The following is a 19425-nucleotide window of genomic DNA, read 5'->3' as shown; positions in this document are numbered from 1 at the left end:
CTCACAAGCACTGCCACACCAATCCTCTTCTCACATGTTGCCATAAAAAAATACCTCTCAGGAGGAGGGAGCAGCTGGCAAACAAACGCAGAAGGTGCGCATTATTTGTGTAGAAATACGGTATGTACAAAATGCTCTCAGTACACAGATGAGGAAAGAGTTAATGGAGCCATTCTTTCTAGGATAAACAAGGGAACATGACCACAGCTTTCTTAGGCTACTACTAGATTATGGGAACAAAACCACATCATTGCCATCTTGTTGTTGTTGGTTGTCACTGATGGACTCCAACTCATGGTGACCTCATGTACAACAGAATGAAAGTTGCCTGGTCCATTTTCACAATTGTTGGTATACCTGAGTCCATTGTTACAGCCATTGTATATTTTGAGTGCCTTCCAATCTAGGGACCTCATATTCCATCACTATATTGAGCAAAATTCTGCTGGATCCTGTGACTGTTAGGTTGTGTGTTAACTTGGCTGCATCATGATTCTCAGTGGTTTGGCAGTTATACAATGATATGATCACCTCCACGATGAGATTTGATATGATGTGATCACCTCCATGATAGGACCTGCTGTGAGTAGCCAATCACTTGAAAGGGAGTTTCCTTGGGGATGTGGACTGTATCCAAAATAGGTGGATCCTCTGGCAAGGCTTGAGAGCTTTTGCTTGCTCTGGGTCCTGCCGCTGGCTCCTGTTCATCTGATCTCCAGTTCTTGGGACTTGAGCTAGCAGCTTACCTGCCATCTTGCCTGCTGATATTAGGATTTGTTGGTCTTCACAGCCTGTGAGCAAGGGCTCTGCTGTCTAATCTGCCGATCTTGGGCTTGCCAGCCCCTGTGGCAATGTGAGTCAGGAGAAACCTCCAGCCTGACCCATGTACTTGGGACATTCCAGCCGCTACAACCACATGAGCCATTTCCTTGATAGAAATCTTTCTATATAGATATTTATACGCTTTACTGGTTTTGCTTCTCCAGAGAACCCAGCCTAAGACAGATCCATAGGGCTTTTATTGGCTAATTTTTGGAAGTAGATTTCCAGGCCTTTCTTCCTTGCCTGTCTTAGTCTAGAAGCTCCACTAAAACCTGTCTACCAAGGGTAACCCTGCTGCTATTTGAAATACTGGTGGCATAGCTTCAGCATCATTGCAACACGCAAGCCGCCATAGTACAACAAAGTGACAGATGGGTGGTGGGTTACTATCCTAAACAAAAAAAAACAAAAACAAACTCATTGCCATTCAGTTAACTCTGACTCATAGAGGCCATACAGTACAGAGTAGAGCTGCCTCTTAGGGTTTGCAAGGCTGTAATCTTCATGGGAGCAGACTGCCACATCTTCCTCCTGCAGAGCAGCTGGTGGGTTTGAACTGCCGACTTTTCTGTTAGCAGCCAAGTGCTTAACCACTGTGCCACCATGCCCCTGTCATTACTAAAGTGAAGGGTAATTCTCTGTGTTTGCTTGGATAGGTTGGGATCTGTGTAAGAAATCTTAAAATGGCATGAAGTTAGTTTATCACAAATCAGAGACAAGGGATATAAGGAACCACCTCTCTGCTTTACTACACTCAAGACTGAAATTGAATGTCAGGAGGATGTATTCTTCCGATTGTTAGAGAAGCAGTGAAACCCAGACTTTGAAGTAGCAACAGTGTCTCAATCTTCTCTGAGCTCACATAGCTTGGCTCACAGTCTCTTTTTTCCCCAGGATTAAAATCAGTTGGTACACCAATGGATGGCGCATTATGCCCAGACTGCTTTTTTGCCACTGTCTTAGATATGAAAGTCATCTAACTGCAATGGTCAGCCATGAACCATTTCCAAACATGTGATCCTTGCAATAATGCAAGATATTGGATTGAGAGATCCACACCTACCATTTAATTAAGAAAATAATCTGGCATAAACATTCATGGCATACTCAAAAATTAAGATGTGTGTAATTTTCAGGCAGTAGAGAATGAAACTAAACACGATACAGTAAGTTAGACAATCCGGTGGGAGCTACATCTCATCAGTTAGCCAAGACCCAATCTAAATAGCTGTGGTGGCAAAATATCTTCTTTTAGGGACCTTTTCAACATGACTAGTCATATGTGTTACACAGTTCACTAATGTCATTATTAAACATTTAAGTTCCTACTATCTGCCAGTGTTTGCATTATTAAGAACATAAAGAGAAAATGAACACAGTCCCTATCCTTGAAAGAGTTACATGTCCAACCTCTGGACTCATCTGCTAATACTAATACTGATTACAAAGCTGTGATAAAGACCATTGGACACCAGCTCTGCCAGGGAAGGGAACTGAGCTGTCTTCAGGAATAAGTAGGTCGCTAAGCAGGCAAGGGAGGCAAAGGCATACTAGGTGGAAGAAAAAACATATGCGAAGGTACCGGGGAAATAAAAGAATAGGCATGAGACTCTGGAGACATGACAAGGAAATGCAATGTGGGGTCCTGGATTGGATCCTGTGACAGAAAAAGGACATTCGTAGAAAAACCTGTGGAGTCCAGATAAGTTTTGTGTTAATGGTATTGTACCAGGGTTAATTTCTTAGTTTGTATAAATGTGTTATGATTATGTAAGATGTTAACATAAGAAGAAGTTGGGTGAAGGGTATACGGGAATTTTCTGTACTATTTTTGCAACTCCTCTGTAAAGTCTAAAATTATCTTAAAAAGTAACTGTTTAAAAAAGTACATGTATATTCAGACATATGTAGTTTAGTATGGCTAGTGGATGGTAGATTTCAATACAAAAAAGCTTTGGGACTACCCAGACCTCTTAAGAAGAAAAACCCAGATGATTCTAATACCCATCTCTGGTTCAAATTCCCTGGATTAATGTATTAGAAAGGAGGTAGAATTGACTAGTCATGCATGCAACTGGTTAGATATGATTAGGTGAATGTGAAAAGACAAGAAAAACTTCCAGGTTTATGTTTAGGCAGGGGTAGATTCCATAAACAGCTCAACTCTGGACACGCTGAGTTTGAGGTGCCTATGGGAAAGCCAAATGAAGATGTTCAGTAGGCAGCTAAGCGTTCTGGATAAGAAATACCTATCTGGCAGTCATCAGTACAGAAGTATGGTCATTTAACCCATGGGAGTAGGTGAGATGGCTCTGAAGAGCATGAGACATGAGATGGTGACCAAGGATTAAATTCATGGCAGCATCGACATTTAAGGTGTAGATAAAGAGAGAAGCATCTTCAGGAGAAGTAAGGAAAGAAACTCAGGAGAATAACGTTAGACAAGCCAAGGAATACAAGATTAACAAGGAGAATCATCAACAGTGTTATACGTTACAAGAAAGTCAGGTAAAGAAAGATTTGTAAAGTGTCCAGTGGCTTTAGTTGCTGGGTGGGCACTAGTATCACTTAAGGGGTGAAACTTCTCTTCAGTGGTGAAGACAGAAGCAGCCTGGAGAACAATGAATTGGGATGGAAGGAAGTAGAGAAGGCGAGTGAAGACTGGCTTTTCATTTAGGCTGATTGTGATGGAAGGGAACAGAGAGGGTAGTGGATATTTTAAAAAAAAAAAAGTTTTTAAAGAAAAAAACTTTGTGCATGTTTGTAACCTGAGGGAATACTGCCAGAAGAGAGGAAGTAGTCACAGATGCAAGAGGAAGAGAAAGGGCACTGGGAGGAGCAGAGTCCCAGGGGAGTCAGGAGGGAGGAAGATCTTGAGGGAAGCAGGTGCAAGAATTAGTCTTGGAGAGGAGTGAGTCCTGCTCTATCCTTTGAGACAGCAAGGAGGAAGGATGCAGATAAGTTTGCAGGTGGCAGGGAGGGGGCTGAGGAAGTTAAGGAAGTTCCTGTTTGATGGTCTCTGTTTTTCTCTGTTAAGTAGACAGGAAGTGGAGGGGTAGGAAGAATGGTAAAGTCTTGTAAATAGCTCTTGTGGGGACTGAGAGAGAGCTGACTGAGGACAGAGAATTTGCCTGTGGTATTGACCGTTCTGCACTTACGCCCATCAGACTGGTACTCATCTGTAACGACTGTACAACTTCCTCTAGTAAAGTTCAACTGCCAGGCTTGGGTGTAGTGGTTCTGATGATTTTACCCAGCCAGCCAGCCAGCCAGTTAGCCAGCCATCTATTCAGTCATCCATCTATTCAGCCATCCATCCATCACATTCTCTGTTAAGCAAGTATTTATTTAGTACACACATGTGAAATCCTGCTGAGTCGGGATAAGGCAAGGCCCGGAGAGTGGCCACAGTGAAGTAGAATGCAAATGAAGATCCCTGGAGTTTAAGTGTTCAAGAAAACAAGAGAACAGGGCATTGGACATGTCAAACTTAAGGAGAAGACTATGAACCAGGGTTAGGCTTACTGTGGGAAAATAAAGAGGCACGTAGGAACTGAGATATAACTTAAGAAACTTATAGAAAGAAATACGGGCCTCAAAGTGTTTACGGATCAATTTTGGGGAAGCAAAGGTGAAATAAATTAAACTACAACAGACGTTTGCCTTCTAGATGGTTACATTAAATTAATCCCACCACAACCCGAAAACAGGCTCATTCTCTCCTTGCCTGTCTCCTTGCCTGTTACGTCTGTTCAGATGCAATGGAAAAATCACATTCTCCATTTGGCAAAACCCTAGCCTGGTTTCGCTGGGCCTCTTCCACCATGGTAGTGTTAGATAATCAGCAACAATGAATTTACAAAACCTCAATTTCTCAAAGGCAGATTACATTACTATTATTAGGCTGGAGGGTATTTTAGAATGTACTTCTAATGTCTAAAAATTTTCCACTAGAATGAATCCCAATGTGGACTTAAGTGTACAATGGCTACTTACTTCCTCTCTTCAAGGTTCATTCATGTTGTAGCAAGAATCAAAACTTCACTCCGTGCTATTGCAGAATAACGTTCCATTAAATCTCTCTCTGTGAGAAAAGTTTTAGCCCCGTCAACAGACCCTCCACAGACAATACAAATTGGACTCTTCAAGGTCACATGGAGACGCAAACTCTGCTACCTGTCCTCCTGGAATTTTAAGGAACTGAACATCTTGGCATTGTTCGCACTCATTCAGAGGCATCAGCCTGGACTTGACTACAAACCTAACCCAAGAAAATCAAACCCACTGCCATCAAGTTGATTCTGACTCATAGTGACCCTACGGGACAGAGTAGAACTGCCCCCATAAGGTTTCCAAGGAGAAGCTGGTGGATTCAAATTGCTGAACTTTTGGTTAGCAGCCTAAGCTCTTAACCACTGTGCCACCAGGGCGCCTCTGCAAACCTAGCGTCTGTGAAGAAAATACTCTCGGACCCAGACATGAGCGGGTCCATAAAGTGATATGCTTTACAGAAGTGACCCACTCTTCTCATGTTATTAGGAAGTTGTAAGCCCAGTTTTAATTGTCGTTCCACAGAGATGTCTTACTGAGTCAAGATTTAACGTTAAACAGAGGCAATATCACAAACATCTCTATGAAGTACCATTTTATGCCTTTTGGAAAACAGTAGCTGAAGACATTGCCTGCCATGTTATTATATCATATAAGGGAGCTTCAGACCTAGGGTGAGATAAATTGACCATCCCATGTATCTACTACACCTAGTTCTTCTGTTTGCTTTACTGGTTCTTCTGCTTTAAAATAATTTTTGTCTTCTAATATTGTGAAAAAACAGGTGCTGTCAAGTAGATTCTGACTATGGTGGCCCCATGTGCATCAGAGTAGAACTGTGGTCCAAAGGGTTTTCAGTGGCTGACTTTTCAGGAGCAGACTGCCCGGCCTCTTCCAAGGTACCTTTGGGTGGACTCAAACCTCCAACCTTTCCATTAGAAGCCGAGTACATTAACTTTTTCCACCACCCTGGGACTCCATTTTAACACTGTAAACAACACAGCAAAACAAAACCAAATGCACTACTGTTGAGTTGATTCTGACTCATAACGACCCCATAGCATTTCCAAGTCTCCAAATCTTAATGGAAGCAGACTCCTTTAAATCACCTTTAGAAACAGAGAGAATCCAAGTGCCATAAATGGAGGGTATCTGACTGTTTTGCTTGCCACCAAATTCCCAGTACCTATAACAATGCCTGATCTCTAGTCTGTGGTCAATAAAGATGTTCAATGAATAAAGAGAGAATGAATGACTGCAGAATATACACATATATACAGACACACACATATAATAGAAATTACCAGGTGCGTTGTGCATTGCCACTCATATTAGCAATAATTCAAGAGTAAAAAAAGTCATTATTCTTCTTGTTTTTAACCTCCTTCATTCATATCTGCATATCTACCATGTCTCCTGGTGGCACAAACAGTTAAACGCTCAGAGTTGAAAGGCTGGCTGTTCGAACCTACCCAGCGGCTCTGCGGGAAAAAGAACTGGAGACCTGCTTCCATAAAAATTACAGCCAAGAAAATCCTGTAGAACAGTTGTACTCTATCACATGGGGTCATCATGAGTCAAAATCAATTCTAAGGCACCTAACACCACCACTGCCATGTGCCAAAAACTCTCTGGCACGTTTATTGCTCTTGAGCGGCTCATACATCTATTGGGGTAGTCAGAAGATCAGAAAATTATGGAACAATGTAATGAGTATGATGGTATGAGATACGTGCAGATATCAAGGGAGCTGGGGGGAGGGCACTAGGCCAGCTGGGAACATAGGGAGGTGGGAGCAGGGCTTGCTTCCTGAGAGAGGTTGTGGCCCAGGTGAATCTCAGCGGATGAGCAGGAGATAACCAGGTGGAGAGGTGAGGAGTCACAGGGCAGGGGCAGAGAAGAGGGAATCAGCAGGCAAGGGGCAGCATCAAGTCAGAATCAGGAAGTACTGAGAGGTGAGGCAGTAGGAAGGCTGAGGCCTAGCACCCTTTGAGATGCCTGGGAGTTATTCTCTCAGCAATGGGAAGCTTGAGAATGGGTCTAAACTGGGAAGTGACTTGCTTGGAGCTGTACTTTAGATGGGTCAAACTAATGACTGGGTGAACATGGTCCTGAGGGAGAAATGACCAAAGCTGGCAGGACCAGCTAGCCTAAGTGAGAGGTGAAAGGGCCTGAAATTTCTCAGGGACTCCCTACAGAAACGGAGAAAAACAAAGGAGAAATAGTTTGGAGAAAACCGTGTGCTTTGAAGATACATTTTTACTTTATATTTCATTATTATTAGTATTCTTGGATAATTTCTAATGGTTTCTTGTTTTGGATGTTTTTGTTTTGTTGCCTACTATAGTATACTTGTTCCAAATGGTTTTATGACAATTCTTGATGCAAAAACTAGAAAGTGAACCTGTTGTCGTGACAAAGGACAGTCACTTCTCCGCTTGCTCAGTCAGGACAGCAGACAAGACAGATGTAAGGCTGACTTTGCAAAATCTACCTCTGGGGGTACACATATCTAGATAGGAAAACATGTATTGGCAATATTTTTTAAAAATGTATTCATAAGGTTTCTTTAATCCAATCACAGAAATGGAAAGGACTTTAAGGTCATCATACAGAGCTATGCAAGTACCTAGCCCTAAATAAAGATGAGAAAATAAATCATCTTTAAAATATGTTTTAGAATATAACATAGAATATAAACACAATACTTTCAAAAACAACACTATTCTTGCCAGCAACCTTCCTAAAGATAATTAGTCACAAGAGGACTTTTTCCAAGGTCTACGCTAAGTTAGCAAGCTAGTAATTCCGGCCTGATGGCTGGTTTTCCTGCCGTCACCAACATCTGACTGATGTTACCTTGTGCACGATAAGCTCGTGAGTGCCATCTGGAAGAGTCCTGCCATCCTCCTGCATCAGTGGGACAAAAGAGAAACCAAACAACTTCTTCTCTCCTTTCTCCTTTGCTGTGGGAAGGAAGAAAAAAAGAAGAGGAGGAATTACACACTTATTTAAGTGCATACTTACTCATCTGTGCTCAGATACGTAGATTGTCAAGAAGGGTGATCATCAAGAGATATTATCCCACCCCCATCAGCTCTCTCTACATAATAAAAAAAAGGAAAGCAGCTTTTATGGGGGGACCTCAAAGTAGTCATCCTCTAGGCCCGTTCCTGCCTCCTAATCTGTAAGTTACTTGAATTTCTTGTTTAATCTTCTTCATGGACTCACTACCTGAAATTATGTTTTAAAAAAAGTATGGATTTTTTTTTTTTTTAATATGGATTAGCTATTTCTTCTCCTCACATCCTGCCCTCCAGCACCTGAATATAAGCATCAGTGAAGGCAGGGGTCTTGTCTGTTTTATTTATTATTATATGCTCGGCATTGCACACAATAACATAGTAGGGTCATAATGGGGGCGGGGGGAACATTTGAGTGGAATCGGCTCTCACTCACGGTGACCCCATGTTTGCCATGTGCTCCATAGGGTTTTTAATGGCTGATTTTTTTTTTTTAATAGATCACCAGGCCTTTCTTCTGAGATACCTCTGGATGGTGTCTTGAAACTCTAACCTTTCAGTTTGTAGCTGAGTATGTTAACTACTCAGGGACCCCACGGTTATCAATAAATCAATGTTCAATGAAAGAATGAATATGAAATGCAATATTCCACCTATTATCCATGGAAAGGGAATCTCCCATCTAAGATACAGCTATTGGTCTCTTGCTGTCTGGAGTAAAGGAGAGTGAAGGAAACCAAAAACTCAAGAAGAAATTAGTTCACAGGACTAAAGGCCCACTCAAACAATAGCCTCTTCTAGCCTGAGACCAGAAGTACTAGATGGTGCTCCATTACTACCACTGACCATTTTGACCAGGGACACAATAGAAGCTCCTGGTTAGAACAGCTTCTCTAAATTTTCTCAAATTTCCCTTCTGTTAAAATATAAAAATAAAATACCAAGCAAAGTTTAAAGTACTTGGTCTTCACTCTTCTATGTTGCTACTCACATATCATCAGAGAAGTCCTCCCTAACTGACCTAAGCAAAATAGCAACATAGCACCAGCATCACTTTCTAGTCCCTAATCCAATTTAGTCTTCTTTCACTGTACTCAGCACTGCCTGACATACTGTATATTTATTTTGCTTATTTATTTGTCTGTCTTTCCCAAAACAATGATGTAACTCCAGTGTCCAGTAAAGGACTTGGCATATCGTAGGTGTTCAATAAATATTTGCTTCATGAATAAAAATGTAGAACAAAACTCAAATTCATAAGACCAGACTTACTAGATTGACACAGACTAGAGGAACGCCCAACACTATTGCCCTAAGATACTCTTTTAACCTGGAACTGAAGCCACTCCCGGAACTCACCTTTCAGCCAAATAACAGATTGGCCTATAAAATAAACAATAACACCATGAGGAATGTACTCCTTTAAACAATCAACTGTATGAGATCAAATGGTCAATATACACCCAAAAGCAAGGATGAGAAGGCAAGGAGGGCAGGGAAACTGGATGGATGGAGATGGCGCAGGTAGGTAGAAATGGCGAGAGTGCTGATACATTGTAGGAACTGAAACCAATGTTATGAAACAATGTGTGTATGAATTGTTGAATGGACACCTAATTTTCTTTATAAGCTTTCACCTAAAATACAGTAAAACTTCAAAAAAAAAAAAGGGATCTTTTAAGCTCTGCACTGGTCCATGCCTGAACTTTTTTTCCCTATACCCACACGTGTGAGGTCAATGAGCCCTGGAGAAGCTAGCTCCTTGGAATAAGTTAGGCATGCTGAAAAGTAACCTGAACTGCAATCTATAGTTTAGTAGCAGCTTACTACAGTAATACTCTGGAAGCCAGAAATGAAGCAGTGAGGTTTTCAGATGTCTAATTAAGAATTACAATGGCAGCAAGAAATGCCAAGGATCATCAGCAATTATTTACAGATGAAATTGAGATCACGTTAGGTATCTTGCCCTAGATCTCTTGAGTACCATTCCAGTTCCTTCTATCAAACTTCTTTTTCCCTAAAAATGGAGAACGCATTAAAAGAACCTTGTTTGTTCAACTCAACTCTGTGTTCAGATGTGCAGGAAAGAGTTCTCTAGGGCTATCTGCCTATTATGGGCTGGATGGTTATTCCCTTCCATACAAGTGTAGAAGTGGAGTGTTAAACACTTGAAAAGTCTGATTTTTGGATGCTTGTAAGACTTGGCCTTGAGGAGTTAGGCATGGTGATCTTGAAGATCAGACGAGAGGTTTTAGCATCTTGTTGTTGCCCTACAAATGCTCTGCTATTTCACCACAGGGAAGTGGAGCCTCACACAAACAACAATAATTTTGGCTGTCTGGCTTGGGTCTCCAGCATGAAGACGTCCCTGCAAATGTGATTACAGCAAAGGATTTTCTTCTAAAAATCATTTATTTCATCTTCAGAGAGAAACTGGATTAAATATTGATGTTTTTTAAAGTTAAGCAAAAATCAAAGTACAGATCTCTGTGAAGAGATTCCTATATTAATGATTGTTTTGGGTATGGAACTTATGATTTTGGGAAGACAATTTACTTAGAAATAATTTCCTATGATTATTTGACTATCTTTTTGTGGTCGTTATGTGGTGTTCAATTCAGAAAGAATAAAATAGAGATTCCAAAATGAATAAAACTAGCAGTGATAAGAAGCAAAGCAATAGTTTTCTCAAATTTGCCTTCTGTCAAAATATAAAAATAAAATACCAAAGTTTAAAGTACATGGCCTTCACCTCTTTTATGCTGCTGCTCACATCTCATCTTATCAGAGAAGTCCTTCCTAATCAACCTAAGTAAATGGCAATATACACCACCATCACTCTCTTGCCCCTAATCCAATTTAGTCTTCTTCACTGTACTTAGCACTGCCTGACATATTGTATATTTATTTTGCTTATTTGTCTGTCTGTCTTTCCCAAGACAATGATGTAACTCCAGTGTTCCGTAAAGGACTTGGCATGTCGTAAGTATTCAATAAATATTTGTTTCATGAATAAATAATATTTTAAAAATAAATATATGCACAGACATACTGAAATATTTAGACGCCCAGATGATAAAATAGATAAAATGATTACACTGATTATTCATAGGTTGTGAGATCATGGGGATTTTTTTTCTCCTTCTTTATGCTTTGCTGTTTCTCCTGAATTTTAACTATCATTAAACTTTTCTTAAAAAAAAAAAAAAGGAGCCTTATATTTTCCGCTTTCCAAGGTCTGAGTTATAATCATTTCCTCCAAATGCTCTTTTCCTCTTTCCCCGTTTCACCTTTACTTTTTTCTTTTTCTTACCTTAAAGCTCAACACTCATATTAGGTCCCAGTGAGAATTTATAACAAAGACTGGTGGAACAAATGGTGTGGCACCATTTCAAGTCCTTTACGTTTTCCCACCTTGAGTCTTACAGAGGAAGCTGCGGGGAATTTCTGAGAATGGCAGACCCAGCTAGCTCTCTTCCTGCATTCTGAAACACCCACCAAAGCACAATTCAGGAGCTCTGAGGAGCCAAGTCCAGCAACAAAATCCTGCTCCTTTGCCTTTACTTCGGATGAATCTGGTGCCACTCAGGTCAAGTCGCCCCGTATCTAGGAGCAGTGCCCCCCCAACCCACCAATTCCTTCCAGACTAGAGAGCGGCCTGTTGCTGCTCCAAGAATGTGACTCTTTTTATTCTGCTACCTTCTCTGGCCACAATGCACAGTTCTGGTAGTTTCTAAAACTTTAAGGACACAGGGATATCAGAATGTCCGTGGTTTGATGGATGGTGCGTAGGAAGCTGGAGATTGAGAAGATGGTAATAAGTGAAAAGAATTAAAATAGAGATATCAAGAAATGACAACTTGATGGTAATGTCCACATGGACAAATTCTGTAACAGCTCTAGGTCTTGGGTTATTTAAACCTGTAAAGTAATTACTTTGAGTCATCTCTATTCCAGCTGACTTTACTTGATTCTCATTTGAATACTGTCTGACACTGCACAGCGATGCAGATATATGCAAATTCGATATAAACCTGAGCCTAAGAGTGGCTTTCCTAGTGTTTTCATACCCCACAAAATCCTAGTGGGTTCCCCTGATCGATCCAAGTGCTGAATAAGCTCTTGGCTGGAGAGATACCAGACTGGCCAAGGATGTCTAAGACCACCAAAGCCAGTCAAATTTTTAATGCTGCATCTCTCCTTTCTGGATCGTCTTTCTAGAGTGTGAAGTAACAAGCTGACTTTTATAAAAGTGATCAATTTAAAGAGAACCCTGCATAATTTCCCATAAGTATTTGTTTTTTTTGGGCTAGTTATTATTTCTCCGTTTCCATAGAGGTTTTGGGGGCTTCCAGAATGAGTAAGTTCATTCACTTTTCAGAATTCCCACTCACCCTGTTTCTTCCTCCTGGAGGTCTCTGATTTGTTGCATACTGTTATGGATTGAATTGTGTAGCCCTGAAATATGTGTTGAATTCCTGGCCTTTGTACCTATGGATGAGATCCTGTTTGAAAATAGGGCTTTTCTTTTGTTATATTAATGAGGTCATACCACTGCAGGTTGGATCCTAAACCTAATCACTTCTGAGTTATTAAAAAAAAAAAAAAAAAACAGAATAGCCACATAGAAACACACATAGGGGAAAGATAGATGTCAAGGAATTCAAAGGAACTCTTGTGTTTACTGACAAAGAAGGACTCCCCCCTAGAGCCACGTCCTAAATTTGGACAGCTAATCTCCTGAACTGTGAGAAAATAAATTTCTGTTCTCTCAGGCCCCCCACTTGTGGTATTTTTTGTTATATCAGCAGTAGGTAACTAGGACACACACTTTCTGCAGACCAGCCCACACAGTCATTTCAGCTCAGTTAGCACACTGGCCCAACACAACAAAGCATGTAGACAATGCCACAAAATACTTACTGGAACAATGCCGAAACTCAAACCGGATATGTGCGCCCCTAAATTTATCCACAGGGATAGGAAGTTTCAGCAGTTCAGACCACCTGGGGCTGTTGTTATGATAAAGTACAAAGGAGTGGTACTCACTAGCTGGTGGCTCTCCAGAGCCAAAGGAGATAAACTCCTAACAAAGGAAACACACACATTACAGACAGCTTCATTTAAAAATGATTTTGAAACAGCAGAGCAATTACTTTGCTCTATCTCCCTGCTCCCCAAATAGTACTTCATGTAAAATTACTTCGTTGGTCCTCTGCATTGTGGTTTCTGCACTTGCTGCTGCCTAGTGAGCTGTATCTGTCTAATTCAGATGGTCTCCCAGGGTCAAGGTGGCCCTCGATGACGTGTGTGAGGTGGGCAACTGCATGCCCAATTTGAAGTTCAACCATATGACAAAGTTCTCAGCCTGTTCTAGTTAACAGCCTGTTCTCTGTCTCAGTGGGTAGCTCACTAAGTGCCAGGGCCAACCCTCTTATTTGAACAGGTAATTGTACTTCCCTATAAACAGGCAGCTCATGTAAAATACTTCTTCCATAAAGGAACCTGCTATTACCACATTTAATAATACCCAATTTTCAAGGTCTATTTTGGCCAAAAAGAAAATACATAGGATTAAATGCAATAGATTTAAAAAATTTTTTTAACCAATTGCTGAAGAAAAAGTGTTCATCTCTAAAACTATGATAGATAAAAGGGAAAAATAAGATGGCATAAAAAATACTACAATTAAGAAATAGCTGCTATAAGGAAATTGTTGACACAATTAATTTAGAAATTAAACTATAAAAGGCTTCTTAGGTTTTTTTTTTTTTTTTTTTTATCCCCACTGTCTCTTCTGAGAGGGATTTTAATGATTAAAAAAAAAAAAAAACTACACAAGGGTGGAGAAGAAAGACAAAACAGACAATACTATAAGGTAGAAACTAACTGCTCACATTAAAGATGAAACTGAACCAATTATGTGGAACTGTTTTACCAAAAAATATCCAATATCAGCATACCTTTAAGACCTGGCCACTACTGTCTATAATGAACATCGTAACTTCCACATTTCTGGCCACACTCTTCCCTCCTTTCTCAAATTCTCCCCGTTCTATGGTGATATATAGATCATTCCTCATTTCACCTATTAGGAAAGAAAATTAAAACCCTGTTAGGAAATGAAATACTTTACCCAGAAAAACTTCATAAAATATATTTTTATATTATATAAAGTACACACATATCATATTCTTTTATAAAAGCATCCCCACCCTCACTGCCAATATCTAAGAAGAGTAGAACCCAGCCTCTGCTAGCCTGAATTGGCAATGCTGAAAAATGTACATCTAGGAGGTGAATTCTGGAATTGAGTCAGAGCTTCAGCGTATTTCGTATTTCCCTCATTTCATTTATGAGGTGTGATCGCCAAATGACAGCCTAACAGATTTCTTACAGAAACCAGTCTTATTACTTCGAAGTCACGGCACTTAGTGTAGAAGAAATGCCTAAATGGGATAAAATAATAGGACTGCAAAGGATACAATTACAATTTAAATCTTTTCCAAAATCCATGGACCAAATGATCTCACTGCTGGAAGCATCAGGTTAGTGCTTTAAGAACACAGATGTAGAATAATTCAGCCATACGGACAAATTCAACCTAATATTTCAAGTGCCAACAAGCTATAAAACAAATGAGAAAAGCCCCAGATTCAAACAGACATAGTTTATGTACACATTTATCATCTATTTTTATCTCTATGGGTTATTTACAAAATTTGAATGCTTTTTAATCTTATCCTTCCCTTGTTATTGCAAGAAAAAAAGACACTTTATACCAACAAGTGAAGTTAAACAAACATGCTAATAGCACGGTTTTACCTCCTATAAGACTAAAAACAGGTGGAAGTGGCAAATGGATAGGCAAGTGAGAAATAAGTAAACTAAGTACTACTAGAGCATTTTTAAAGGCTGGCAAAGCTGAATTTACTTTTACTTAAGATAGCTTTCAAACATTTGAAAAATCAAAGTAAACTTTTTTTTCCCCCTAAGAAAAACCTCCCCATAACAAAGTAAGCCACTAAAGGAAAAATAACCACACAAATATGTCCATAATTGGGAGATTTATAAAATTTCCTGACCAAAGTATACACAAGAAAGTTCCCCCAGCTCTTCAACATCACGGGAGAATACCAATGTACCTGGTCACCTTCCTCCATAAGGCCCAACTTTTTCTGATAAAATCATTCATGAGTGACCTGGGCTAACCAGGAAACAGATGGGCCATAAAACAGGAAATGAGTAAGTCCTGAAAAGGGTTAAATTGTAACTACCCTTTACAAATAGCATATAAAACATACGATAATTAGTGGATACAACTGATACAGGGTCTCTGGGTTCGCATTTCCAGTAGCTGGTACAAATGCACTTGGGAAGGCAATGAACTTAGGTTCAACACACTTGAAATTATATTTTTCTTTTAACTTTTTGTTGTAATTATTTCCCTTTTAAAAAATTTAGAGGAGATCAGTAAATTTTACAAGTTTGGTAGATTTTTTTTAATAAACCCACTTCATTTGATTAGCCAAATCAAACCAAACCCACTGCTGTCGAGTCAATTACAACTCAAAGTGACCCCATACTATCAGACAGAGAACTGCCCCACAGGGTTTCTAAGGCTGTAATCTTTACGGAGCAGCTGGTGGGCTCCAACTGCCAACCTTTCGATTAGCAGTCAAGTGCTTTAACCAGCGCACGCACACGTGTGCCAGCACGCACACACACACACTCCATGATACTTATTTTTTTTTAATTTATAGAATAAATAGTAAACTCACAAAGTTTTCTGAATCAACCAACCTCAACAAACTCAGAACAGGTCTATGTGTAATGATCTACACACATATGGGCTGTTGCAGCATTATGCTTGGAAGAAAATTCTTGACAATAGTTTTGCCACTAAACAGATTTGGCCAGCTAAGAAATAACATTCAAATCAAGGTACTTTATAGCAAGAACTGTTAGTTAACAATAGCAAATTCCTTTGCTTCTTGGAGTAAGTGACACACAATAAATAGCTCTGCTGACAAAGACTATAAAACACACATTGACTAATGGGAAGTATAGCTACCTTAGGAATTTCTCATAATTACTCATTTCTGGTTCGAATCACATAGGAATTAGCTGTCCTGCTAAATGATGACGGAATGCTTCTTGGGGTGGGGGGTGACTTCCACCTTCTTGCTTGCTGGAAGGACATGGACATTCTCACTTCAGCAAAGGCAAGAGGGGACAAAAGAGGTTTGCAAGGCAATCACCTTCCCCTGTCTGCAGGCTAGGCCCAAAGGTGGGAAGGCAGTGAGAGGAGCAGGGGCAGGGGCAGGGGCAGGTTGCGGCTAGTGCCCTGAAATTCTTTTCCACATATGCATTCAGCAAATATATCTTAAGCACCTCCTATGTGCCAGGTACTATTCTAGGCCCTATAGACGCAATAGTTAACAAAGCAAAAATCCCTCCCCTCAGAGCTTAGATCCTAGAAGGGGGAGGCCTATTACACACACACAAAGTAAAATTTACGGTATGTTGAATGATGATAAGTACTGTTAGACCAAGAAGGGGAATAAAAAGTGCTGAATGTGGGCAGCAAGGGGGTTGGAATTTTAAACAGGCTGATGTGAGAAGGCTTCACTAACACAAAAGACCTGAGAGTGCATTTTGACAAAGTAGCAATGTTAAAATGGCATTAGCTTTCTAAGCCAGTTTAGCTCATAACTTAGCTGAATTATTCTCTCTTTTCCCTAAAAAAGAGATTCTGAATTCCCATACGCCTAAAGGGTACAGGGTCACAGGCAGATTGGAATAAGGAAATTTAGACTTTAGTTTTGTCTCTGCCACTGTCTCCTTGGTGTGAAACTAGTCCAGACAGGGTAATACCTTAGGGCATCAGGTTTTTGTGCCGTTAAAATGGGAGTGAGAAAGTGGGTAGGAAGGACAAGATTATTTCTGAAGTCCTTTTGTGTTAAAAAAAATTATGCTACATTGTTTCAGTGACTTACAGAACTTCTGGAATACAATGCATTTATAAAGCACCTTATGCATATGATTTAATTTTCTGTTCCTTAACTGCCATCATCCCTGTAACCCCATTTATCTTTTATAAAACTTTTAAGATTAAAATAAGATTTCTTTGTAGAGACCACATGACAAGAACATTTCTCCTGGAGGACATCCTACAAATGCCTCTCCTCAGAATTTTACCACTTGCTAGAGCCAGTACTGCAAAGTGCTGTGTTTTGCCAAAACATGGAGACGCATAAAATTGAAAAAGTGCTAATTAAAATCAATACACTTGAGGTCAGCTCTGGAGAAAACTAATAAGCCCAAATGGTGTAAAGAAAGCATCTTGGGTAATTAAGAGAGAAACCATAAAGTGAATCTGAAATGGAGTCATAGCACCACTGTGAAAAGCTATTTTCCTGACAATGTTTATCAACACCTTGCATCTCCCAAATTTATTACCCTGTAAATTTGATGTCTACAACATTTTCTTTTGTCTAGCAGGCCTACTGGCTGGGAAGCCTTTACACATGTGAAGGATTCTCAACATATCACTACAGGCAAGATGAAGAAAAGGCCACAATGAGAAAAAACTGAAAAGACCTTAGTGACTAAAGTCAAATGGGGTGGATTAATAGCTTGACCTCAGCTGACAATAGGGTTTCTATCAGTAACTCAAGACTTTGATTCTGTCCTATGAATGCTCTGGATAAAGGTACAAAATGCATGTTCACCACACATGTAAACCACTGCACATGGCCATAGGGTCTAGCCCAGTGTCTTATCTGAATACTTGTTAATGTTTATGGAACTGGAAAAGCTTCTGCCCCTTAGGTAAAAAAAGAATATGTGTAAAAAACTGTATTTTTTATGAACTTAGATTGATGATGATGACGATGATAATGATGGTGATGAAAGTAGCCCTAGCAGTAGCAGCAGAACAATTTAATGAGTACCTACTATGTCTTGGGTACTTGGCCAAGTACTATAAGTAGATCATCTCATTAAATCCCCACAACAACTTTACAAGAAGACAGCATTATTATTTCCATTTTATAGATGAGGAAACTGAAGTATAGAGATTAAGAAGTGTGTCCAAAGTATTGTCAGTATCCTCACTTTAAAGATAAAGAACTGTAATTCAACAGGGTGCGAACAGCCATCAAATAAGCTAGTGCAATTCAGCCTTCGTCACCAGAAGACCATCACCTGGAGCCATGAAGGTATTAGTCCACTCTGTTCTGCCTTAGTCAGACCAGTCTTGAAGCACTGATTTCAGCTCTAGGGCCATCTCTACAGGACAGAGATAACACAAACTCGTGTCATCCGGAACATAAACAATATGGAGAACGGATTCAGAATCATTCGCAGGAGGGATGAGACAACTGAATTTAAAAATACTGAGGTGCCAAGTACAGCAAGTCAAAGCAATGGAAATGAATGTACCAAAAGGGGTTTTCTATTGTTAGGGGTTCCCTAACAACGAGTAGTCCCTGGGTGGTGCAAGCCCATTCAGCAATACCATGGAAGAAAGGCCGGGAGATCTGCTTCCGTAAAGACCGCAGCCAAGAATACCTTATGGAGCAATGGGCAACAGGTTTGGTTTGGGTTTAAAAAAGAGTAACTGCTTAACCAGCTGAAAGGGAGAGCGAGTCTCCAAAGGGCACAGAATAACAAGTGGAGAAGGTAAGAGTACAGAGATAATGGGGGCAAAGGAAATTTTGCCCACACGGATTGATAAGCTCAGAGTAAGAATAGATCTTAGGGCTGGGGGGAAGCGTACAGCTCGCCCTTCCATAAGAATTCTGACATATCAAACAGCTTCTGCTCCAGAACGTCTGGTGTATGGAAACAGTATTTCCTGATACTCGGCAAGGGCCCTGGCCCAGCTTTGCACAGAGTCTGTTAATTAGGACATTTAGGGCTGTGCTGTCTGATATGGAAACCTCTGCCACACACAGCAATCGAGCCACTTGAAATGTGACTGGTCTGAAAAGAAATGTGCTGTGAAATACTCACCAGCTTCCAAAGATGTAGGACAAGAAAAAGAAGACAAACTATTTAATTAATGACTGTCTATACTGATTTTTATACTGATTATTTCTTTTATACTGATTACTTTTTGAAATAATATTTTAGATGTACTGGGTTAAATAAAATAAATTATTAAAATTAATTTCACCTGTTTCTTACTTTTTTTAAGGTGGCCACTAGAAAATTTTAAATTACATTTGTGGCTTACATAATATTTCTTTTGGAGAGCTCTGATTTAAATATTTTTACTGCCTTCCCTCTCTCAGGCTCAGAGACCAGAGCATGGAACTCCTCTCAAAGTTATCTGCCTTGTAGAAGGCAGAGATGGTCTTCCTAGAAAGTGTCTTTTCTTCTTTGGACATTAGATACCCTAAGAAATACAGTGTTGAATAACTGACCCTTAACCATAGGGAAGAGTCCAGAGGACTTCAAGATGACGCTAAAAGTACATGGGCAGAGGCCGTCCTCAAAACAGATGACCAAGGAGAGAATTTGT

General features: G+C 40.0%; 1 protein-coding gene across 3 annotated transcripts in view; it reads right to left on the bottom strand.

Moving 5' to 3' along the window:
* Positions 1 to 19425, bottom strand: part of DOCK4 (dedicator of cytokinesis 4) — a 487078-nt gene that overhangs the window by 148025 nt on the left and 319628 nt on the right. For all 3 annotated transcript variants that reach the window (XM_049893613.1, XM_049893614.1, XM_049893615.1), the window contains exons 14-16: positions 13859 to 13983; positions 12819 to 12981; positions 7732 to 7838 (exon numbers count right to left, since the gene is read on the bottom strand). In XM_049893613.1, coding sequence (XP_049749570.1) covers positions 7732 to 7838; positions 12819 to 12981; positions 13859 to 13983 — 395 coding nt within the window. The remainder of the gene's footprint in view (positions 1 to 7731; positions 7839 to 12818; positions 12982 to 13858; positions 13984 to 19425) is intronic.

This window comes from Elephas maximus, chromosome 8 (genome assembly GCF_024166365.1).
Source record: "Elephas maximus indicus isolate mEleMax1 chromosome 8, mEleMax1 primary haplotype, whole genome shotgun sequence".
In the NCBI taxonomy this organism is placed as follows: Eukaryota; Metazoa; Chordata; class Mammalia; order Proboscidea; family Elephantidae; genus Elephas; species Elephas maximus.
The sequence above is the reverse complement of the archived record's forward strand: the minus strand, read 5'-3'. Positions and strand labels throughout refer to the sequence as shown.